At 48.7% G+C, this 17,251-nt stretch overlaps 1 protein-coding gene across 1 annotated transcript in view; it reads right to left on the bottom strand.

The window, feature by feature from the left end:
• Positions 1-17,251, bottom strand: part of RHPN2 (rhophilin Rho GTPase binding protein 2) — a 60,780-nt gene that overhangs the window by 9,151 nt on the left and 34,378 nt on the right. The window contains exons 5-11 of the mRNA XM_035023508.1: positions 10,467-10,544; positions 10,005-10,129; positions 8,168-8,334; positions 5,425-5,612; positions 4,865-5,021; positions 3,516-3,635; positions 1,766-1,960 (exon numbers count right to left, since the gene is read on the bottom strand). Coding sequence (XP_034879399.1) covers positions 1,766-1,960; positions 3,516-3,635; positions 4,865-5,021; positions 5,425-5,612; positions 8,168-8,334; positions 10,005-10,129; positions 10,467-10,544 — 1,030 coding nt within the window. The remainder of the gene's footprint in view (positions 1-1,765; positions 1,961-3,515; positions 3,636-4,864; positions 5,022-5,424; positions 5,613-8,167; positions 8,335-10,004; positions 10,130-10,466; positions 10,545-17,251) is intronic.

The following is a 17,251-nucleotide window of genomic DNA, read 5'->3' as shown; positions in this document are numbered from 1 at the left end:
TGCAGGATGGCCCTGTGGCTTCTACAAACTGCCAGACACAGTGTTGGGCTCAAACAGGGTGCCCATCCATTACCAGAGTGGCACCATCAGCCTGGACATCCTCGCCAGGAGCCACGTTCCCCTCCTCCCTCCGTGGAGGTCGTATCTCTACCTCCTGGCCACAGAGCACACTGTGTGGACAAAGGGGCCGAGGAGGTGCCAGTGTCCATGAAGGAGAATCATGGAGTGCCATTCCTGCCTCCACCTACCAGCTTGCTCACCTGGGGCAAAGAGTCTGATTTCCCTAAAGCCTGTACTGGCTCATCTTTAAGAGGAGGGCAATCCTAGTCCCTCCCTATAGAGCTGGAGGGAGAGTTGAATGAGATTCCACCTGTCGTGCTTACTATTGTGCCTGGAAGACCTCAAATGCTCAGTAGATATCCGCCAGCATTACCACAGACAAGCCCAGGGTTCCAGCTTGAGCAGGGCTCTGTTTCTAACAACTGGCCCCTGGAAATTGAGGTGGAACCTCAGAGACGGGAGACAGAGGTGTAGGAAGTGGGGTGGAAGGAGGTATGGACAAAGGGGGTTCCCTTGATTGGGCCACCCCTTCCCCTAACTCTTTAAAAGATCCTAGTCATTCCTTAACTATAAAGTCACCTCTCAGAGAGGCCCCCCAACTCCTGCCTCCTGGGGCAGAACCAACAGCCCCCTCCCCAAGGGCAGCAACAACTGTCCCATTCACCTCCATCTTCCTGAACCCCGGATGGTAATTAACATCTTGGAAATGCCTAGAAAGTGCTGGTGGTGCATGATCTCACTGATACGTGGAATCTAAAACAGTCAAGCACTTAGAAGCAGACAGCAGAATGGTGGGGTGACAGTGGGGGTTGGGAATGAGGCAATGTTGGTCAAAGGTACAAAGGTTCAGTTGTGCAAGATGAGTACGTTCTAGAGATCTAACACAGCATGGTGACTACAGTTAACAATACTGTATCGCCTACTTGAAATCGCCAAGAGGATAGATCTTGAGTGTTCTCACCACACACACGCACACATGATAAACTAGGTTTTGAAGAATTTTGACTGCCAAAGTAAAAATTTTCCCTGCACCCCCTGGCTCTACTCTTTCAGCGGAAAATTTACTTCTCATTTCATAATAAAAAAAAAAGTTTGTCCTAAAACAAGAAAGAGGGAAAATGTTGGTACTGAAGGAAGGAGAGAACAGGAATGAGCAAGCGTAGGGGAGGGAAGAAGGAAGCATTTGGCTTTAAAACCTTGGAGCTGGAGGTAAAAGGCCGATACAGCAGAGTGCATTCCCAGAGGCAGACGGAATCTGGGGGTGGAGCATTAGCAGAAGCATCTAGGCGAAGGTAGTTTCTGAGGTCTCCTGACTAGAAGCGACAGCTAGAACCTCAGGGAGGTTATGAGACTTTAAGGAAACCATCCAGAGGAGACAAACCAGCGAGAGTAGACCCCCGAGAATGCCAGGAGGGGGTGGGTGGGATCGGGCGAGAACAGTCAGCAAAGGGGGTACTGAGGGAGGTGGGGACAGAAACAAGGCGGCAGGGCACCCCGACACCGAGGGGGGCATATTGAGAGACGGGGGGGTCACATGCTACCACGAGGTCCCTGACGACAAAGACCATAAAGAAGCCCCTGCACTGAGGGAGCAGAGAGAGAACTCAGGGTCTGCCCAAGCCTTCCCAGATGAGCGGATCAAGGCTGTGTCTCCGGAGAAATGGGGGCACCCTCTGCACCCCCCACAGGCTCCCAGGTCACTCACAGATGATGTCGGGAGCCTCGATCAAGTTCAGCAGGTCGTCGTCCTCCCTGTGCTGAGCGTCCTTGAGCCGGGACCGCTGGTGCGCCGCGGACAGCACCTCCTGCAGGACCTCAATGTCGCGGAGCTTCTTACACAGGCTGGCCTCCCTCACGGACTCTTCGTGATGCGCCACGGCTCGGCGCACATGCGACTTGCCTGCCCCCAGAAAGCCAACCCCACGTGACACGGTGCACCCGCCAACTGCAGTGTGAGTACCTTGGGGAGAGCCCAGGTGCCCAAGGACCAGCCCAGAAGGGTGCACCTTCTCTTTTCCGAACGATCTGCCTGGACAGCATAAGTCCCTCTTAAATCCATGTGCAATATGCTCACTCGGGTCTATAAAACGTTCATTCGGCAAATATTTACCAAGTGTTCTGGGCACTAGAGGGGAAGCAACAAACAAAAACTAGCCCCTGTCATCATGGAGTTTATGTGCTGGTGGTTGAAGACAGATCATCAACAAGCAAAGAAATCAGTAGTGGATCATGGGTGATAAGATTAGGGAGAGAAATAAAGCAGGGCAGGTAGCAGGTCTAGCAAAAGAAGACTGGGAATAGAAAGTTGCTCTTCTATGATGGGTGATCCAGGAAGGACTTCTTGAAGGTAACTTTTGAGCAGAGCCCTGAAGGAGGCGAGGCGGAAGCTACAAGGATATCTGACAGAAGGGCACTCCTGAAAGATGGAACAGCAAGTGCAAAGGCCCCGGGCAGGAGTATGCCTGTGTGTTCCTGGGTTACAAGGAGCTTGGGACTGTGGCCAGAGGGAGTGAGGGCTGGAGGGAAAGGCAGGGAATGAGGCCAGAGAGGAGCAGGGGACAGACATGTCTCCAGCCTTCTGCCCCTACTCTGGGTGGTATGGGAGCCCATTAGGGTGTGAGGACTGATGTGATGTGACCCATGTGAACTGAGAATGAAGGAATGAAGGAATAAAGAGGAAAGCAGGGGGACCAGTTATGAGCTGTGTGACCTCTCTGGGCCTCTGTTTCCTTAACTGTGAAATGGGGATCATATTATGCCTATCTCACAGGGCTATGTGAGATTGAAGGGAGTCAATGTGTGGTAAGTAAGCACTGCATCCGTGTGGCTTAGACCAGGGTGGTAGGTGAGAGGTGGTCGGATCTGGGACGCGTTGTCTAGGTAGAGTCAATGGGATTTGCCAATCACGGGTGGGGTGAGAAAGAAGGCTGAAGGTGGGAGGTGAGTCCCGGATTCCTGGCCTGCACACCTCTAGGCTGGAGTTGCCATCCGTGAGACTGGGAAGTGTGTGTGGGTGTAAGGAGCAGGTTTGGGTAGTAGAGGAATTCAGGCTCGCACATGGGAAGAGAGATTCTGACACCTGGCAGAGACCAAACCAGGACCACTCATCACCAGTTCTTAGGTGTGACAGAAGAACATTAACAAATGTGCCCTTCTACGTTCGGATGACCAAGGGCCATCCCCTGGACCACTAGGGGGTGGGAAGATCGTCAGAGCTCTGGCTCCGCTTTGGGAGGCCCAGGGCCTCAGAGAACCTGCAAGAACACAGCCCCAGGAGCCTGTTGAGGCTGCAGACTGTGCCTCACGGTTTCTGATCCAGAGTGGCCAGGATGACCCAGGATGCCCTGCTCTCTGGACCCTGTCCTGGGGACCTGTCTGGGGCTGTCTGTGAGCAGGACCAGCTAGCTGGGCATCGAACAGGGCCTGCAGACAGAGGGAGGACAGCCGAGGCATACCCAGCTGTCGGCGCTGGTGCCCGTTCTTCAGCGTGGCTAAGGGCGTCAGTCCCTCCGGCATGTGGTCGTAAAGCTGGGACAGGCACTTCTCCTGATGATCCTCATCAGCTCCCGGCTTCACTGCAATGAAAGCCACAGGGTAAATCCCTTCTTGTGGATGTGACCACAGACTCTGGAGACAGTGCCTCGGACCCCTCAGAGAGGGCACCTGGGATAACAGGTCTCCTTTCAGCGCCTGGACACACCGGCCATCCAGCTCACAAGTCTTTGTGCACTTGGGGCCAGGCGCACCCTAGAGGCTCATGGTTTGGCTCTGAGCCCCCACTCTACCTCCTCCAACTCACCCACCTCACGGAACTTCCTAGCATAGCCCAGCCTCAAGCCTCTGGTGGCCTCTGTGCCTGCATCCGCCCTCCCTGGCACGCATCCCCTCTCTAGCCTCACCAAACCTCTCACCGCCACCCACCTCAACACTTCTGGCCTCCATTCCAGAGCTCGGCTAGTGTTCTAGCTCTAGCTGTCCTTTTCCTCCTCGTTCAGCTGCAAAAGTGCTCCTTAGACTTCAAGGTCCAACTCAAATGTCACCACCTCTGAGAAGCCTTCCATGACTACACCAAAAGAGTCCAACTGCTGGCCCATGTGTGTTGCTACCACAACTGCTGAATGGTTTATGTGACTTGTCGTGTCTACTGTGGGGCGACCTTGATTAGAGCTCATGACAACAAGAGTCTCACCTGACCTCAAATCAGAGCCAAGACTAGGGTGAGGAGAGCAAGACACTCACCTCGGGCTAAAAATTTAAGAGGGCACCACCAAACACTCAGCAGTCAGGATACATGATAGTTTAATACAATTTTCTAAATACCAAAATGTATGCTAAAAAAAAATGTACAATGAACAGACATCAAAATTCCTCTTTGCTTCAGGCTCCGAGGTGGGTCAGCACAACATTGTTACTGATCTGTAGTCTTATTTAAAATTTGGATCACCGTGGATTTTTTCGCATTAGTTCTGACTCATTTAAAATATCGCATCCAAAGATTATCTTGAATACTGAGTTTGGGGGCATCCCCTTAGGTTCGGTGCCTAGGTGAGTGCCTCACGAGCGCTAGCCCTGGTCCGAGCCCTGGCCTCAACGCCGGGGGGTGGGGGAGGAAGTCATCTCCTTGGAGCTGTCTGCTCCATCCCAGGCAGAATTACACTCCCCCTCTTCCTCCATAGCAGGAACGGAGAACCCCTAAATCCTGGGAGCATCTCCAGGGCAGACAGGCAGCTCTCACTCAGCTCAGAATGTTCTGGAAGCACAACCCTGACCAAAGCCCCAGAGCCTCCAAGCCCACAAGCCTTACACTGGTGGTCGATGAGAAGGGTGGCCACAAAGTAGTGGGCCAGGGCTCCGTAGTGGTGAGCCTTCACGCAGGCCAAGCTGGCCCAGGAGTAGGGGATGTTCTCCTTCACCGGTGCCTGGCTCATGGCCGTGTGCAGCTGCCGATAGACCTCCCCCACCTGCAACAGAAGGAATGCCGGGGATGGGGAGCCTGGCCCAGGGGTGCTCACGCACCCAGGCTGCAGAAAAAGAGCCCTTTCTTCTATGGAGCAGCCCTGCCGGCGGCCGCTCCAGAATCTGGGAGCAGCTCCAAGGCTTCCTAGTTCTTTCAGCACAGAGTTCACAGCGAGAGTAGGCAACGGTCATGATGCTGGGTTTTTGGCCTAAGCTGCAGATGGAATCAGTGATCCGTATCAGAAACGCCACAGCTTGCCAAGAAAATGCAAGCTCACACTCGGTCCAGGGCAGGCACGCCGCCCAGGTCACAGGCAAGCTGCCGTGGGAAGCCGCCACTGCTTCCAGTGGGCCCACGTTGACACATCCCGCCCACCCCCAAAAGTCACGGGACCCAGGAGGGCTCACCTTGGCAGCCTCCTGAGCCACCTTTACCAGCATGAAGAACTCGTTCTGGATCCCAGGAAGGCAGATTTTCTCAAACACATTTTCTTGGGCTTGTGCAAGCATCATTTTGACCAGCACGCTGAGCATGGCAGGACTCATGTCATAACTTGGAGTATGAGTGAACGTCTCCTTCAGGTGATTTAAAACCCCTACAATTGGAAATTTTTTTGCACGTTAGTGGGGGGTCATATCGATTTCACCATACTGTTCAAAAGCACAGAGATGGAGAGAGGCAAAAATTAAGAACGTGTTCTGGAACGTTGTGAAAAATCTGATTCTCAGTTACCGTAAGATCGCAATTCCCTTCCTAGGTATACACCCTGAAGAACTGAAAGCAGACGGAAACCGATGGAAATCGATACTCGTACACCCACATTCACAACAGCATTAGTCATAACAGCCAAAAGGTAGAAACCAACCCAAATGTCCATCAACGTACAGTTAAACAATGTGGTATATACATACAACGGAATCACTTTTCAGCCTTAAAAAGGAAGGAGATTCTGACACATGCTACAACATGGATGCAGACATTACGTGAAGTGAAATAAGCCAGTCACGTGGGCAAATATTCTGATCTATGAGACAAGGTATCTGAAAGAGCCAAATTCAGGGAGACAAAAAGGTAGCATAATGGTTGCCAGGGGCAGGGGGCAGGAAGGAATAGTTAAGTGTTTAATGGGTACAGAGTTTCAGTTAAAGGTTATATTTATTTGAGAGAGGGAGAGAAAGAGAGAGCACGTGCATGCGTAGGCAGGGGGAGGGGCAGAGGGAGAGAGAATCTCAAGCAGACTCCACACTGAGCACGGAGCCCGACATGGGGCTCGATCCCATGACCCTGAGATCAGGACCTGATCCGAAACCAAGAGTCAGACGCTGAACCCACTGTGCCCCCCAGAATTTCAGTCCAGGCAGATGACAAAGTTCTGGCGATAAGAGAGTTGCCCGACCACGTGAATGTACTTAATGCCAATGAACTGAACACTCGAAATCGGTTACAAATGGTCATTTTCTTTTGTGCATCTTAACAAAATAAAAAAAAAAATCAAGATTCTTTTCTAAAACACTTCCATCTGTATCAAGCGAGGAAACCAGCCTGCTCCCTGTTTACTCCTGTCTCACCTGGGCCAACCATTAGGCATCCCATATGTGACCCGGCGTTTAATGGAGGTGAAAGCAGAAAGCAGGCAGGCTAACGGCGGGAGGCCTCTCCGCGGGACATGCTCCCACTTAACACCTGGGTCATGATGAAAATCAGGGCTTTTCCCCAGGACCTCAGGAAAGACCAACCCAGCCACTCCAATGGAAATTTTCCTGCTGTGGCCCTTAGCTGACTTTTTTATATGTTAGAAAATTAACTGTCACAGCGCTGACTGACAGTCAACCAGAGGCTGAAATAAAATCTCTGACATGAATCCCATCTGACTGGTTCCTCTGGTTTTGTTGCAAAACCTGAACTGCCCCGTGGACAGATGGCAGAAGCTGCAGGCTATCTGCTCCCTTCTGGGGTTTGCTCCCGCTCTGTTCTTAAGCTTCATGTTGTCTATGTTGCTGTCATCCTAGAGATGGGTCACCAAGCATGCCTGCTTTAGGTTCCTCAGAAAGAAAATGAGCCCAGGAAAGGATGTACAGTAAAAGAAATCCACTCCCACATGGGATCTTAGCATGTTGTTTTATCCCAAAGGATCTTTTTTTTTTTAAAGATTCTATTTATTTATTTGTCAGAGAGAGAGAGCACAAGCAGGGGGAGCGGCAGGCAGAGGGAGAAGCAAGCTCCCCGCTGAGCTGGGAGCCCGATGCGGGGCTCGATCCCAGGACCCTGGGATCATGACCTGAGCTGAAGGCAGATGCTTAACCAACTGAGCCCCCTTGGGTGTCCCCCAAGGGATCAGTCATTTTAACATAAGCGATTTCACGATCAGCCAAAATGACAAAGCTCTGGTTCTTCATGGCCTTGCAGAGCAAAGTGAGACGCCCCAAACATCCCCTTCTGGGAGTAACTCCCCAAAGCAGAGTGACGAGGACCAGCACAGAAGGGAACTTGGCGCGGAGCCCGCTCAGGGGATCGTGCTGTGGTCTGGGCCGCGTGGCTGCTTTCTCCCACCATTCCCAGTGGCAAGTCCGCCAGCCACAGGCCCTGCTGCAGGAGAGCAATGCAGGACCCTCAGACACCCCGGAGCCAGACCCACCCACTACACCCAGCCTGGCAACCTCCGGTCCTCTACAGGTTGATGCTAAGTGTCACTTGACAGAGGGCTCAGAGGAGAGCCTCGGGCAGGCAAGTTTTCCACAATGAGCACAATATAAACACATGGAAAGTAACATGTAGTGATGAACCAGGCCTGGTGAAAGAGAAAAGAAAGAGCCTACATTTGCACTCTTTGAGAAAAACGTATTCCCCTTCCCCAATACAGTGTTCAAAGGAACAATTCATTCACTGCCATCCTTGGGGCCACTCATTCGGAAAAGATTAATTGTTAACCACGGGGTTCGCTGTGTCCATGGGCCATTAGGGCTTGAGCCGTTAAGCAATTCTCTCGGTGGGAAAGTACACCAGCACTAGAAACCCGCCTGGCCCTTACAGCCCTGGGAGCCCAAGCATGGGCCTGGGGAAGGCCCATGGACCCTCTTCCGCTGCAGAACCCCGTGCCCTGCCCCCCAGTGAGGCCAGGACGCTATCCCGGCAGCCTTCCTGGAGACACACCTGCGGCTCTCTGAAAGGCATCCACCGCGCCCTCCAGCCCAGCCTGGGTCCGCCGATTGCACCGGGTCCCAATCTGAGTGTAGAGGGCTCCGATGTTAAACAGAATGCTGGCCTTCTCCAGTAGCAAGTTCTGCTGGCTCACCGGAACCCCGGTGAGCGAGTCATACCTAGTTAAAAGAAATAGGTTTTGAGAACATGAATTATTTGGCTGGTGAAGGCCGCTTTGGGGTGAAAGCGGACAAAATTCACTTCTTGAATAAAATACAAAGATGCACATGCAATGAAGCATTCATTTCCAAGCAAGCCAACGGGCTGATCACACTGAATAAAGATACCCACAATTTCACACAAAAGGAAGGCTTCTCAACCAACATGTCCTTCCAAAAGTGAACGGATAAAGAAACTGCAACACAACCATACAGTGGAATATCATTTAGCAATAAAAGAAATGGGTTATCAAGCCGTGAGAAGACATGCAGGAAACTTAAATGCATATTTCTCAGTGCAAGAAGCCACTCCGAGAAAGGCCACATACTTTATGATTCCAACTATCTGGCATTCTGGAAAAGGCAAAACAGTGGAGACAAAAAGAATCAGTAGATGCCAGGGTTGAGGGGCGGGGAGGGAGAAAGAGGTGGAGAAGAGGGTTGTAGGGCAGTGAAACTACTCTGTGTGATCCTATAACATGGAAATGTGTCCTTACACATGGGCAAAACCCATGAAATGACTACCACCAAGAGTGAACCCCAATGTAAACTATGGACTTTGGGTGATAATGTGTGGGGGTAGGGGATATATGGGAAATCTCTCAATTTTGCTGTGAACCTAAAACTGTTCTAAAAAATAAGGTATATTAAAAATATGTGTTCTCTTGGGGCGTCTGGGTGGCTCAGTCGGTTAAGTGTCTGACTCTTGATTTCAGCTCAGGTCATGATCTTGGGGTCGTGAGATCGGGCCCTAAGTTGGGCTTCATGCTAGGCGTGGAGCCTACTTAAGATTCTCTTTCTCCCTCTGCCCCCGACCCCCCTCTCCCACTCCAAAAATACGTGTGTGTGTGTGTGTGTGTGTGTGTCTTCTCCTAAAGGAAACATAGCAATTATGAAACCCTCATAGTTCTTCCTCAAGTCTAAAAGACTCAGGATTTGTTTTAAAGTTCACCCGTCAACCAGGAGGTAGACGTGGAGATTCTTCCTAATTCAACACGAAGGAGAAATCACCTTTACCCTTTCACTCCGAGTAGGCAGCTAAGGCATCTTTAGCAAAAGTCATGTGCCTATCCTTTCAAAAGGACAGCATCTGTAGCCACCAGCGATGGTGCAATGTTGCTCCGAATATGCCCCGCGGCCTCCTTTCTCCCATGCTAAGTACCCTCAGGGAAGAGGTACCGCATCTCCAAAGTATTTAAACAGCACTAACCTTCGAAAATACCAACTCTGGAGAAGAATCAAATGCCCCACTTAGGTTTTTAAGAGCTGATCTATTTCTGTTTGCTGCCTTTGTCGTTGGGACAAAACCCGACTCCCACCCCCTGTCCCATCTGGAACAAGAATCTTGCTTCTTGTTAGTTCTACCTCGGAGCCCCCGTGTCTCCCCAACAATAAAATGAGCACACACACAAAAAAAGCCTCTTCTCCTCGGCTCACTTGCTTGGAGAAGCAAGAAGCCACGGTCTGTTGGCGCCTTCTCCCCTTGGATCCCCTTCATACATAAACACCCCTTGATCTACGTGTCTCCAGGCTCTCCTGTAGAAATGGGACCGCTTGAAAGAGGGGGCGGGGTTGCAGAGGAGCCTCGGGGTGCCGAAGGGGAGGGCAGCAGGGGGGCCTCAGGTACCTACCACGTAAACAAGATCCCCATCTGTCGGGTGGGCGGGAAGAACCGGTTCTCCACAAATCCCAGCTGGATGAAGTAGCTCATGAGCAGTTCAACCCCGGCCTCATCCCGGCTGGGTGTCCGGCAAGCCTGGAGGGAAAGGAACCACCGAAGGGACGGGGGGGGGGGGGGGGGGAGTAGGTGAGGACGCAGCTCACAGCCACCCCAGATGTCACACTTGCTATGTTTGCAGAGCCTGGACCCCCGCTGCTGCTACCCTGAGCACTAGGAGGGGTGGAGAGGGCTGGGGTAGGCTCAGGAGTCCCTGAATCCAGCCTCAGATGTGCCAGGGGGCGTGTCTGTCCCCTGCTGTGGCCAGGCTGAACAGAGGGTTCTGAAAGCACCTCCCTATCACCTCCAACCACCCTCCACGGCAGCCACCCTCCCCTCCCCTTCCCTCCCCTGCCCGCCACACACCACACCGCACCTGTCTCAGATCCATCAAGTCTGCTATTTCGTCTTCATACAAGTAGCTGTCCTCACTGTAATGTTCCAGGATGAAATCCTGTAAGAAAAAGGAGATGGGATCCTGTAAGGTGTCATTCCAAACCATAAACAGGTAAAACAGGAATGTCTAATGTGCCCCCCTCCCCCGGTTTAAAAATACATGTAGAATTCATACAACCAGGAGATTATATGCTACAGTGATTTTTCTGGATGCTGGGATTTATTTTCTGAACTGCATGTATATTTAAAAATGTTCCTCTTGTTGCTTCAGTAAAAAGGAAAGTTGAAGTCGTTTTTTTTATTTTAAAATGTGTTTGTGGGGGCGCCTGGCTGGCTCAGATGGTAGAGCACATGACTCTTGATCTCAGGGTCCTGAGTTCAAGCTCCACGTTGGGCATGGAGCCTACTTAAAAAAATAATAATAAAATATAATGTCTTTGCGTCACATTCAAGTGACTGTGTAAGTGACAATACGTTGAATAATTGTGGCAAACATCCCAGACACTCAGGAGCTCTGATGTCCATCCTGTGGGCCGCCTTCAGTACCTGGGCAGAGGGCCTTCCCAGCAAAGGAAATTCACGTCTAGGAGCTGGTAGGCGGCTACTACCCTCAGGGACTGCGAGAGGAACCTTTGTGAGAGCAGCTTTGGGCACTTCCACAAATGAAGCACCTGGATGAGACCCCCTAACCGGGTCCCCAGTCCAGCGTTCGATGACGACTCTGTGAGTTCATCCAGGCATACAGCACACACAGACGCGCGTCTGCTATGTCCAGGCACTGTTTGTAAGGCCTGGGCTCCACCAGTGAACAAAACAAAGACTTCCCCATGCAGCTTCTATTCTCACAAGGGGGCACAGACAATAAGTGACAGGCACAACAAATAAGTAAATTAGGGATGCCTGGGTAGCTCAGTCGGTTAAGCGTCTGCCTTTGGCTCAGGTTATGATCCCAGGGTCCTGGGATCGAGTCCCCCATCGGGCTCCTTGCTCAATGGGGACCCTGCTTCTTCCTCTCCCCCTGCCCTCTCCCCCCGCTCATGCTCGGTCTCTCAAATAAATAAAACTTAAAAAAAAAAAACCCAGATAAATAAGTAAATTATATTATATATTAGAAGATGGCAAGTATGATGGGGAACAAACAAAAATAAAAATAGTATAAAGGGCATCGAGAGTGGCTTCTTGCATAGCATCTGCCCTAAGTGCTACCAGAAAGTGGAGGAAAGACATGTTCAACTGTGTGTTCTCAGGTGTCTGTGAGTGGATTCTCATTACACACTTTCTACACTAAAGCCCCTCCTGCTTTGTTCTATGCTATGTTCCGTGCATACACACATACATACACACACACTCACACACCCTCATCTTATAAAAATGGGGGTTTTGTTAAATGAATATACACATTTGCTGTGCTTTTCTTTTTGAACTGGCAATGTATCAAACATTTGCATATGTCATAGGACTTTAAAAAAAATTTTTTTTAAGATTTTAGAGAAAGAAGAGAGAGAGCACGTACACGCAGGGAGGGGAAGGCGCAGAGGGAGAGGGAGAGAATCTCCAGCAGACTCTGCACTGAGTGCGGAGCCCGACTCAGGGCTCAATCCCATCACCTGAGCCAAAATCAAGAGTTGGACACTTAACCGACTGAGCCACCCAGCCACCCCTCCATAACACGACTTTTAATGATTATGTAATCCTCCAATGTAATGCGTGTACAACTCATCTATTAAACAAATAAATTGAGCACCTACTAATTGCTGGCCAATATATATCATGATATTCTTTGTTTGTTTGTTTAAATATTTTATTTATCTATTTGACAGAGAGAGACACAGCGAGAGAGGGAACACAAGCAGGGGGAGTGGGAGAGGGAGAAGCAGGCTCCCCCCTTTCCCCCCGGGGAAGGAAGCCCTATGTGGGGCTCGATCCCAGGACCCTGGGATCATGACCTGAGCCGAAGGCAGATGCTTAACTGACTGAGCCACCCAGGCGCCCCTATATCATGATATTCTTAACCACTTCTTGTTAGACATTTAAGTCACTTGTATGTTTTCTGTGATTAGAGATTATACCATGATAGTCATCCGCAAGCACACCTCTGATTAGCTCCTCAGCATAAATTTTGAGATGCCTTGCTGGGTCCAAGGATATGCAGAGGCTCCTTCTGTTTTTCAATTTGGTCATTTTTACCCAATTTTTGCTTTCATTTTATGATGTTGTCACAGATTTTCTTTACGACTTAAAGTGCTGATGTTTGGAATCAGCTCCTCTACTAATACAAAGACCATTTGTAAAATGTGAAATGATCTTCCACTAGAATTATGTTATTAGTGATGTTAACAATGGTGAAAATGATCTGGAGGACAAAGTTCATCTAGGGTTTCTCTGATGACATCCCTGAAAGCAGTGTTACGGGTCACCACTCAGGGATGAGAGAAACTGCATCCTTTTCAGGACAGCACATTGTTCTGTCAAACTCTGCTGTGGACATTGGCAAAAATGTTCTTAAAATTAGGAGACAAGTTATACTTAAGGTAAGTTTAAAAAAAACCTTTACGTTAACCTCATAAAAGTCAAAGAGAATTTTTGGGCACTTCCACAAATGAAACACCCGGATGAAGCACACAAATTCTAAATGCATTCCTAAGCTAGATTAAACATAAATGTTTAAATATTAAATGTTATCATACTAAATAGTAGGATAAAAAATGTCTAGCTGAAACGCACTGTAAACATCAGGGATAAGACAAGGATTACACAACATAATTCTATTATATGACATAATTTTGAAGTTCTTGAGCCAATAAATTAAGACAAATATTAGAAAGGAATAAACAAAAATGATATAATTTTTTTTTTGCAAAATAATGGCACATTTACAAAACCTAGAGCACACCAACTGAAAAACTACTAAAATAATAGGAATTCAGTGAAATGGACACAAAGTTAATAGATATAAATCAATAGTCTTCCCTTTTTTTTTTTTTTAAAGATTTTTATTTATTTATTTGACAGACAGAGACACAGCGAGAGCGAGAACACAAGCAGAGGGAGTGGGAGAGGGAGAAACAGGCCTCCCGCTGAGCAGGGAGCCCGATGCGGGGCTCAATCCCAGGACTCTGGGATCATGATCTGAGCCGAAGGCAGACGCTTAACGACTGAGCCACCCAGGCGCCCCAATAGTCTTCCCTTCTTACATAAGCCATAACCAGTTAGAAAAATATAACTGGGAAACAATAACTTCCCAGTTGCACCATCTCAACAAAAGTGCAATATTCCCAGGGATAAAATTAACTGAATTCACTGAGCAGTTAAGTATTAAGCTTTACTGAAAGACATAAGTTATTTCATTCTTTCATGTATTCATTAAGGCATTTTTAAAAATTTCCAGTATAGTCAACATACAGTGTTATATTAGTCTCATTTGTACAGTATAGTGATTCAACAACTCTACACGTTACTCAGTGCTCATCATGATAAGTGTGCTCTTAATCGCCATCACCTGTTTCACCCCCACCCCCCCCAACCTCCCCTCTGGGAACCAGAAGTTTGTTATCTATGGTTAAGAGTCTGGTATTTTGCTTGTCTCTTATTTCTTTTTTCTTTTTTGTTTTCTTTCTTAAATTCCACTTATGAGTGAAATCATATGGTATTTGTGTTTCTCTGACTGACTCACCTCACTTAGCATTATAGTCTCCAAATCCACCCAGGTGTTACAAATGGGAAGCATTAAGTCTTTTTTTTTTTTTTTTTAGTAAGACAGCCATGGTCCCTGCCCCGCATAAAACTTGCTATTTGTTGACATATCAACAATTAGAAACATTATGTTCATAGATGAAAACGTGCAATATGGTAAAGATACAATTTTGTCCTACATAAGCTATGATCTAATTAAATTTCAATCAAAACCCAAAAGTACTATTTCGGGAAAACTTGACAAAATATGGAAGTAAAAATGTGGGAGAAAAGCCAAGAACATTTGGAAAAGCATGGTCATAAAGGAGGCTTGCCCTAATGTGCTATTAAAACACATAGGGATTAAACAGTGAGCAATGGATAGACAACGAAACCAGGCATGGATCAGAAACAGACGGAAGTAGACTGAAGAATCAGGTGTCTTAACAAAAGCCAGCATTCTACAGAAGTGGGAAAGGCTAGAGCACCCAGCAGGTCCAGACAGGAAGAAGGTGGCACCCAAGGACGGCATGCCCGATGTGAATTTAAGGAAAAGGGCTAATACAGTGGTGTGGGCAGGGTTAAGGGAAACCACAGGGATGGTGCAGAACCTTCAGGGCCATTAGAACCCCAGAGCTAAAGGGTCAAGAAGGAGAAGGAGCTTTGAAAACCCGGAGAGATGGCTACCTGAGGTAGGCACCCAAAGCCACCAGGCCCTCCCTGCCAGGAATACAAAAGGAAGCCAGCTGAGCAGCCTGGAGAATAAATGTCCCTGTCCTCCTAGCCCCTCCAGCCTGCTGCGGCCTCCCTGGTGCAGAGCAGGATGGAGGAGGGTAGATGCAGGGGGTGGGGGGGCGGTCACAGAGGGAAATGGACACCATCCAGCACCACAGATGGCTTCTTTATATAGAGTTCAGGGGAAACTGGCTACCCATTTGGTGAAAATAAAAGGTTATAGCCCTATACCTCATATTTTACCCCCAAAACGAATGCCAGAGAGATTAAAGATTTGATGCAAAAACATATGAAACAAGACAGTTGAGAGAAATAATAGCAAAATATGCCATCTTGGCATGCACAGTGCCTTTCTGAACATCGAGGCAGAACTGTAAAGGGAGGGATTAGTAAATTCAACAACATAAAATCTTAGTGGCAAAAATAGATGTATTATACTTTTTAAACTGGTTATTGCTTGTATAACAAGTTAAATTAAGGAGAGAATGCACTGAGAGAAATATCTGCAATATATATAACCAAGGAACCAAGGGTTAATACCCTTCATATGTAAAAGAACTCTTATAAGAAATAACAGCAAAACTATGGAAAAGCAGACGAAGGGCAGAAACAGTCATTTTGAAATCAAGCAAAAGCGGTAAAGGGCAAAGAAACATACACAAGAATGTATCCAACTCTAGTACTGATCAGAGAAATGCAAACCGTAATGTTATTATTTTGCCTGATTTCACAAAAATCAAAAAGATCCCATAAAAAAGGCCAAATGGTGAATGATAGCCAGCGTAATGTAAGGTGCGGGAAGACAGGCGGTCACACACAGGGGTAGGAATGCAGGCGGGACCCCTTCTGGTGGGTAAGTAGGTCATATATATCTCCTACCTACCAAATCCACATCTAGAAATGTATCCAAAGAGAACACTGGGTGAAGAGTGCAGATGCTCAGTGGTGGGCCACAGACGATAGCAAGCACTGGGAAGCTGCGGAAAGAATGAGATTAACAGCCACCCTGTTCAGCACCTACCGCCAACAGACACCACTCAAAGCCCTAACAGAGGGGAGGGGATGAGTCACACACCCTCATGAGTCAGGTCCCTGATTAGAGCAAGAGCCCCAGTCTCCAAAGATTAAGTGCTGAGCAGGTTACTGAGCTCAGCAGGGAGAGGTGTTGGGGCTGGGAGGGATCTTTTCATGTGTTGCTATTTTTCCGAATGTTTTACAATCCTATTCTTAATCAAAATAAATAAATAAAGCTGTATTTGAAGGCCAAAAAATAAAAAACCTACCCAACCAACTTGAATTCTCTGGAAAGGGAATTTATTTTGATGGTGCCCTTTTTTTGAAAAGATGAGAAAGAGAGAGAGTGCACATGCGGGAAAGAATGGAGGGGGCGGGGAGCAGACTCCCTGCTGAGCAGGGAGCACAAAGCAGGGCTCTATCCAGGACCCTGAGATCATGACCTGAGCTGAAGGCAGACGCTCAATGACTGAGCCACCCAGGCGCCCCTTGATGGTACCTTTTAATGAAAAAGCACAGCGTGAAGCTTTACTGACCACAAAGTGTCACACGGATGCACAGTGAGGCGCTAGACAAGCCACACTTGGAGTTGTCCTCACTAAGCTGGCCGAGTTCTCCTGCAGCACCTGCCTGGGACCCTCCAACACACAACGCGGGAAGGAGAAAACAGAACGTCCCCTGATGTTCTCATTCTCGTATGACTGACATTTGAAGAGTCCCTCTTAGGCTAAAATGACATGGTTGGAAGCCTCAGCTGAATAGCACTTGGCCGTGCCCGCAACATGTGATTTTTTTTTTCTTCCGCTGAGTTTAATGTGGAATCCAGCACGTGACACGTTTGGATCCTTACAGATGCCCATGAAATCTCCAAGCTGCTCCAAGTCTCCCTCTAACCCGCCTGCACTCTTGCAACCCTGGCACCAAGCAACAAACGGAATCATAAAGAAACCACTCTACAGGGGCGCCCGGGTGGCTCAAAGTTGGTTCAGCGTCTGCCTTCGGCTCAGGTCATGATCCCAGGGTCCTGGGATGGAGCCCCGCATCGGGCTCCCTGCTCGGCGGGGAGTCTGCCTCTCCCTCAGCCTGCTGCTCCCCCTACTCGTGCTCTCTCTCTCTCTCTGACAAATAAATAAAATCTTTAAAAAAAAAAGAAAAAGAAACCACTCTACAAAAGCACCTAAAGACGTTTCCACAGACACAAGGACTGTCTGGAGTGTCATAGACATCTGTAAGTTCAGGCAGCCTGGAAAAAGTTGGTGCAAAGCCTGCAGCTCCCGGGTTGTTTTCTACCCAGAAAATCAAATCTCGTGTGATCCCGAGTCCTGTGACACTATCAACGTCCCT

Source organism: Mirounga leonina, unplaced genomic scaffold (assembly GCF_011800145.1).
Source record: "Mirounga leonina isolate KUSES-001 unplaced genomic scaffold, KU_Mleo_1.0 Mir_177, whole genome shotgun sequence".
Taxonomy (NCBI): domain Eukaryota; kingdom Metazoa; phylum Chordata; class Mammalia; order Carnivora; family Phocidae; genus Mirounga; species Mirounga leonina.
The sequence above is the reverse complement of the archived record's forward strand: the minus strand, read 5'-3'. Positions and strand labels throughout refer to the sequence as shown.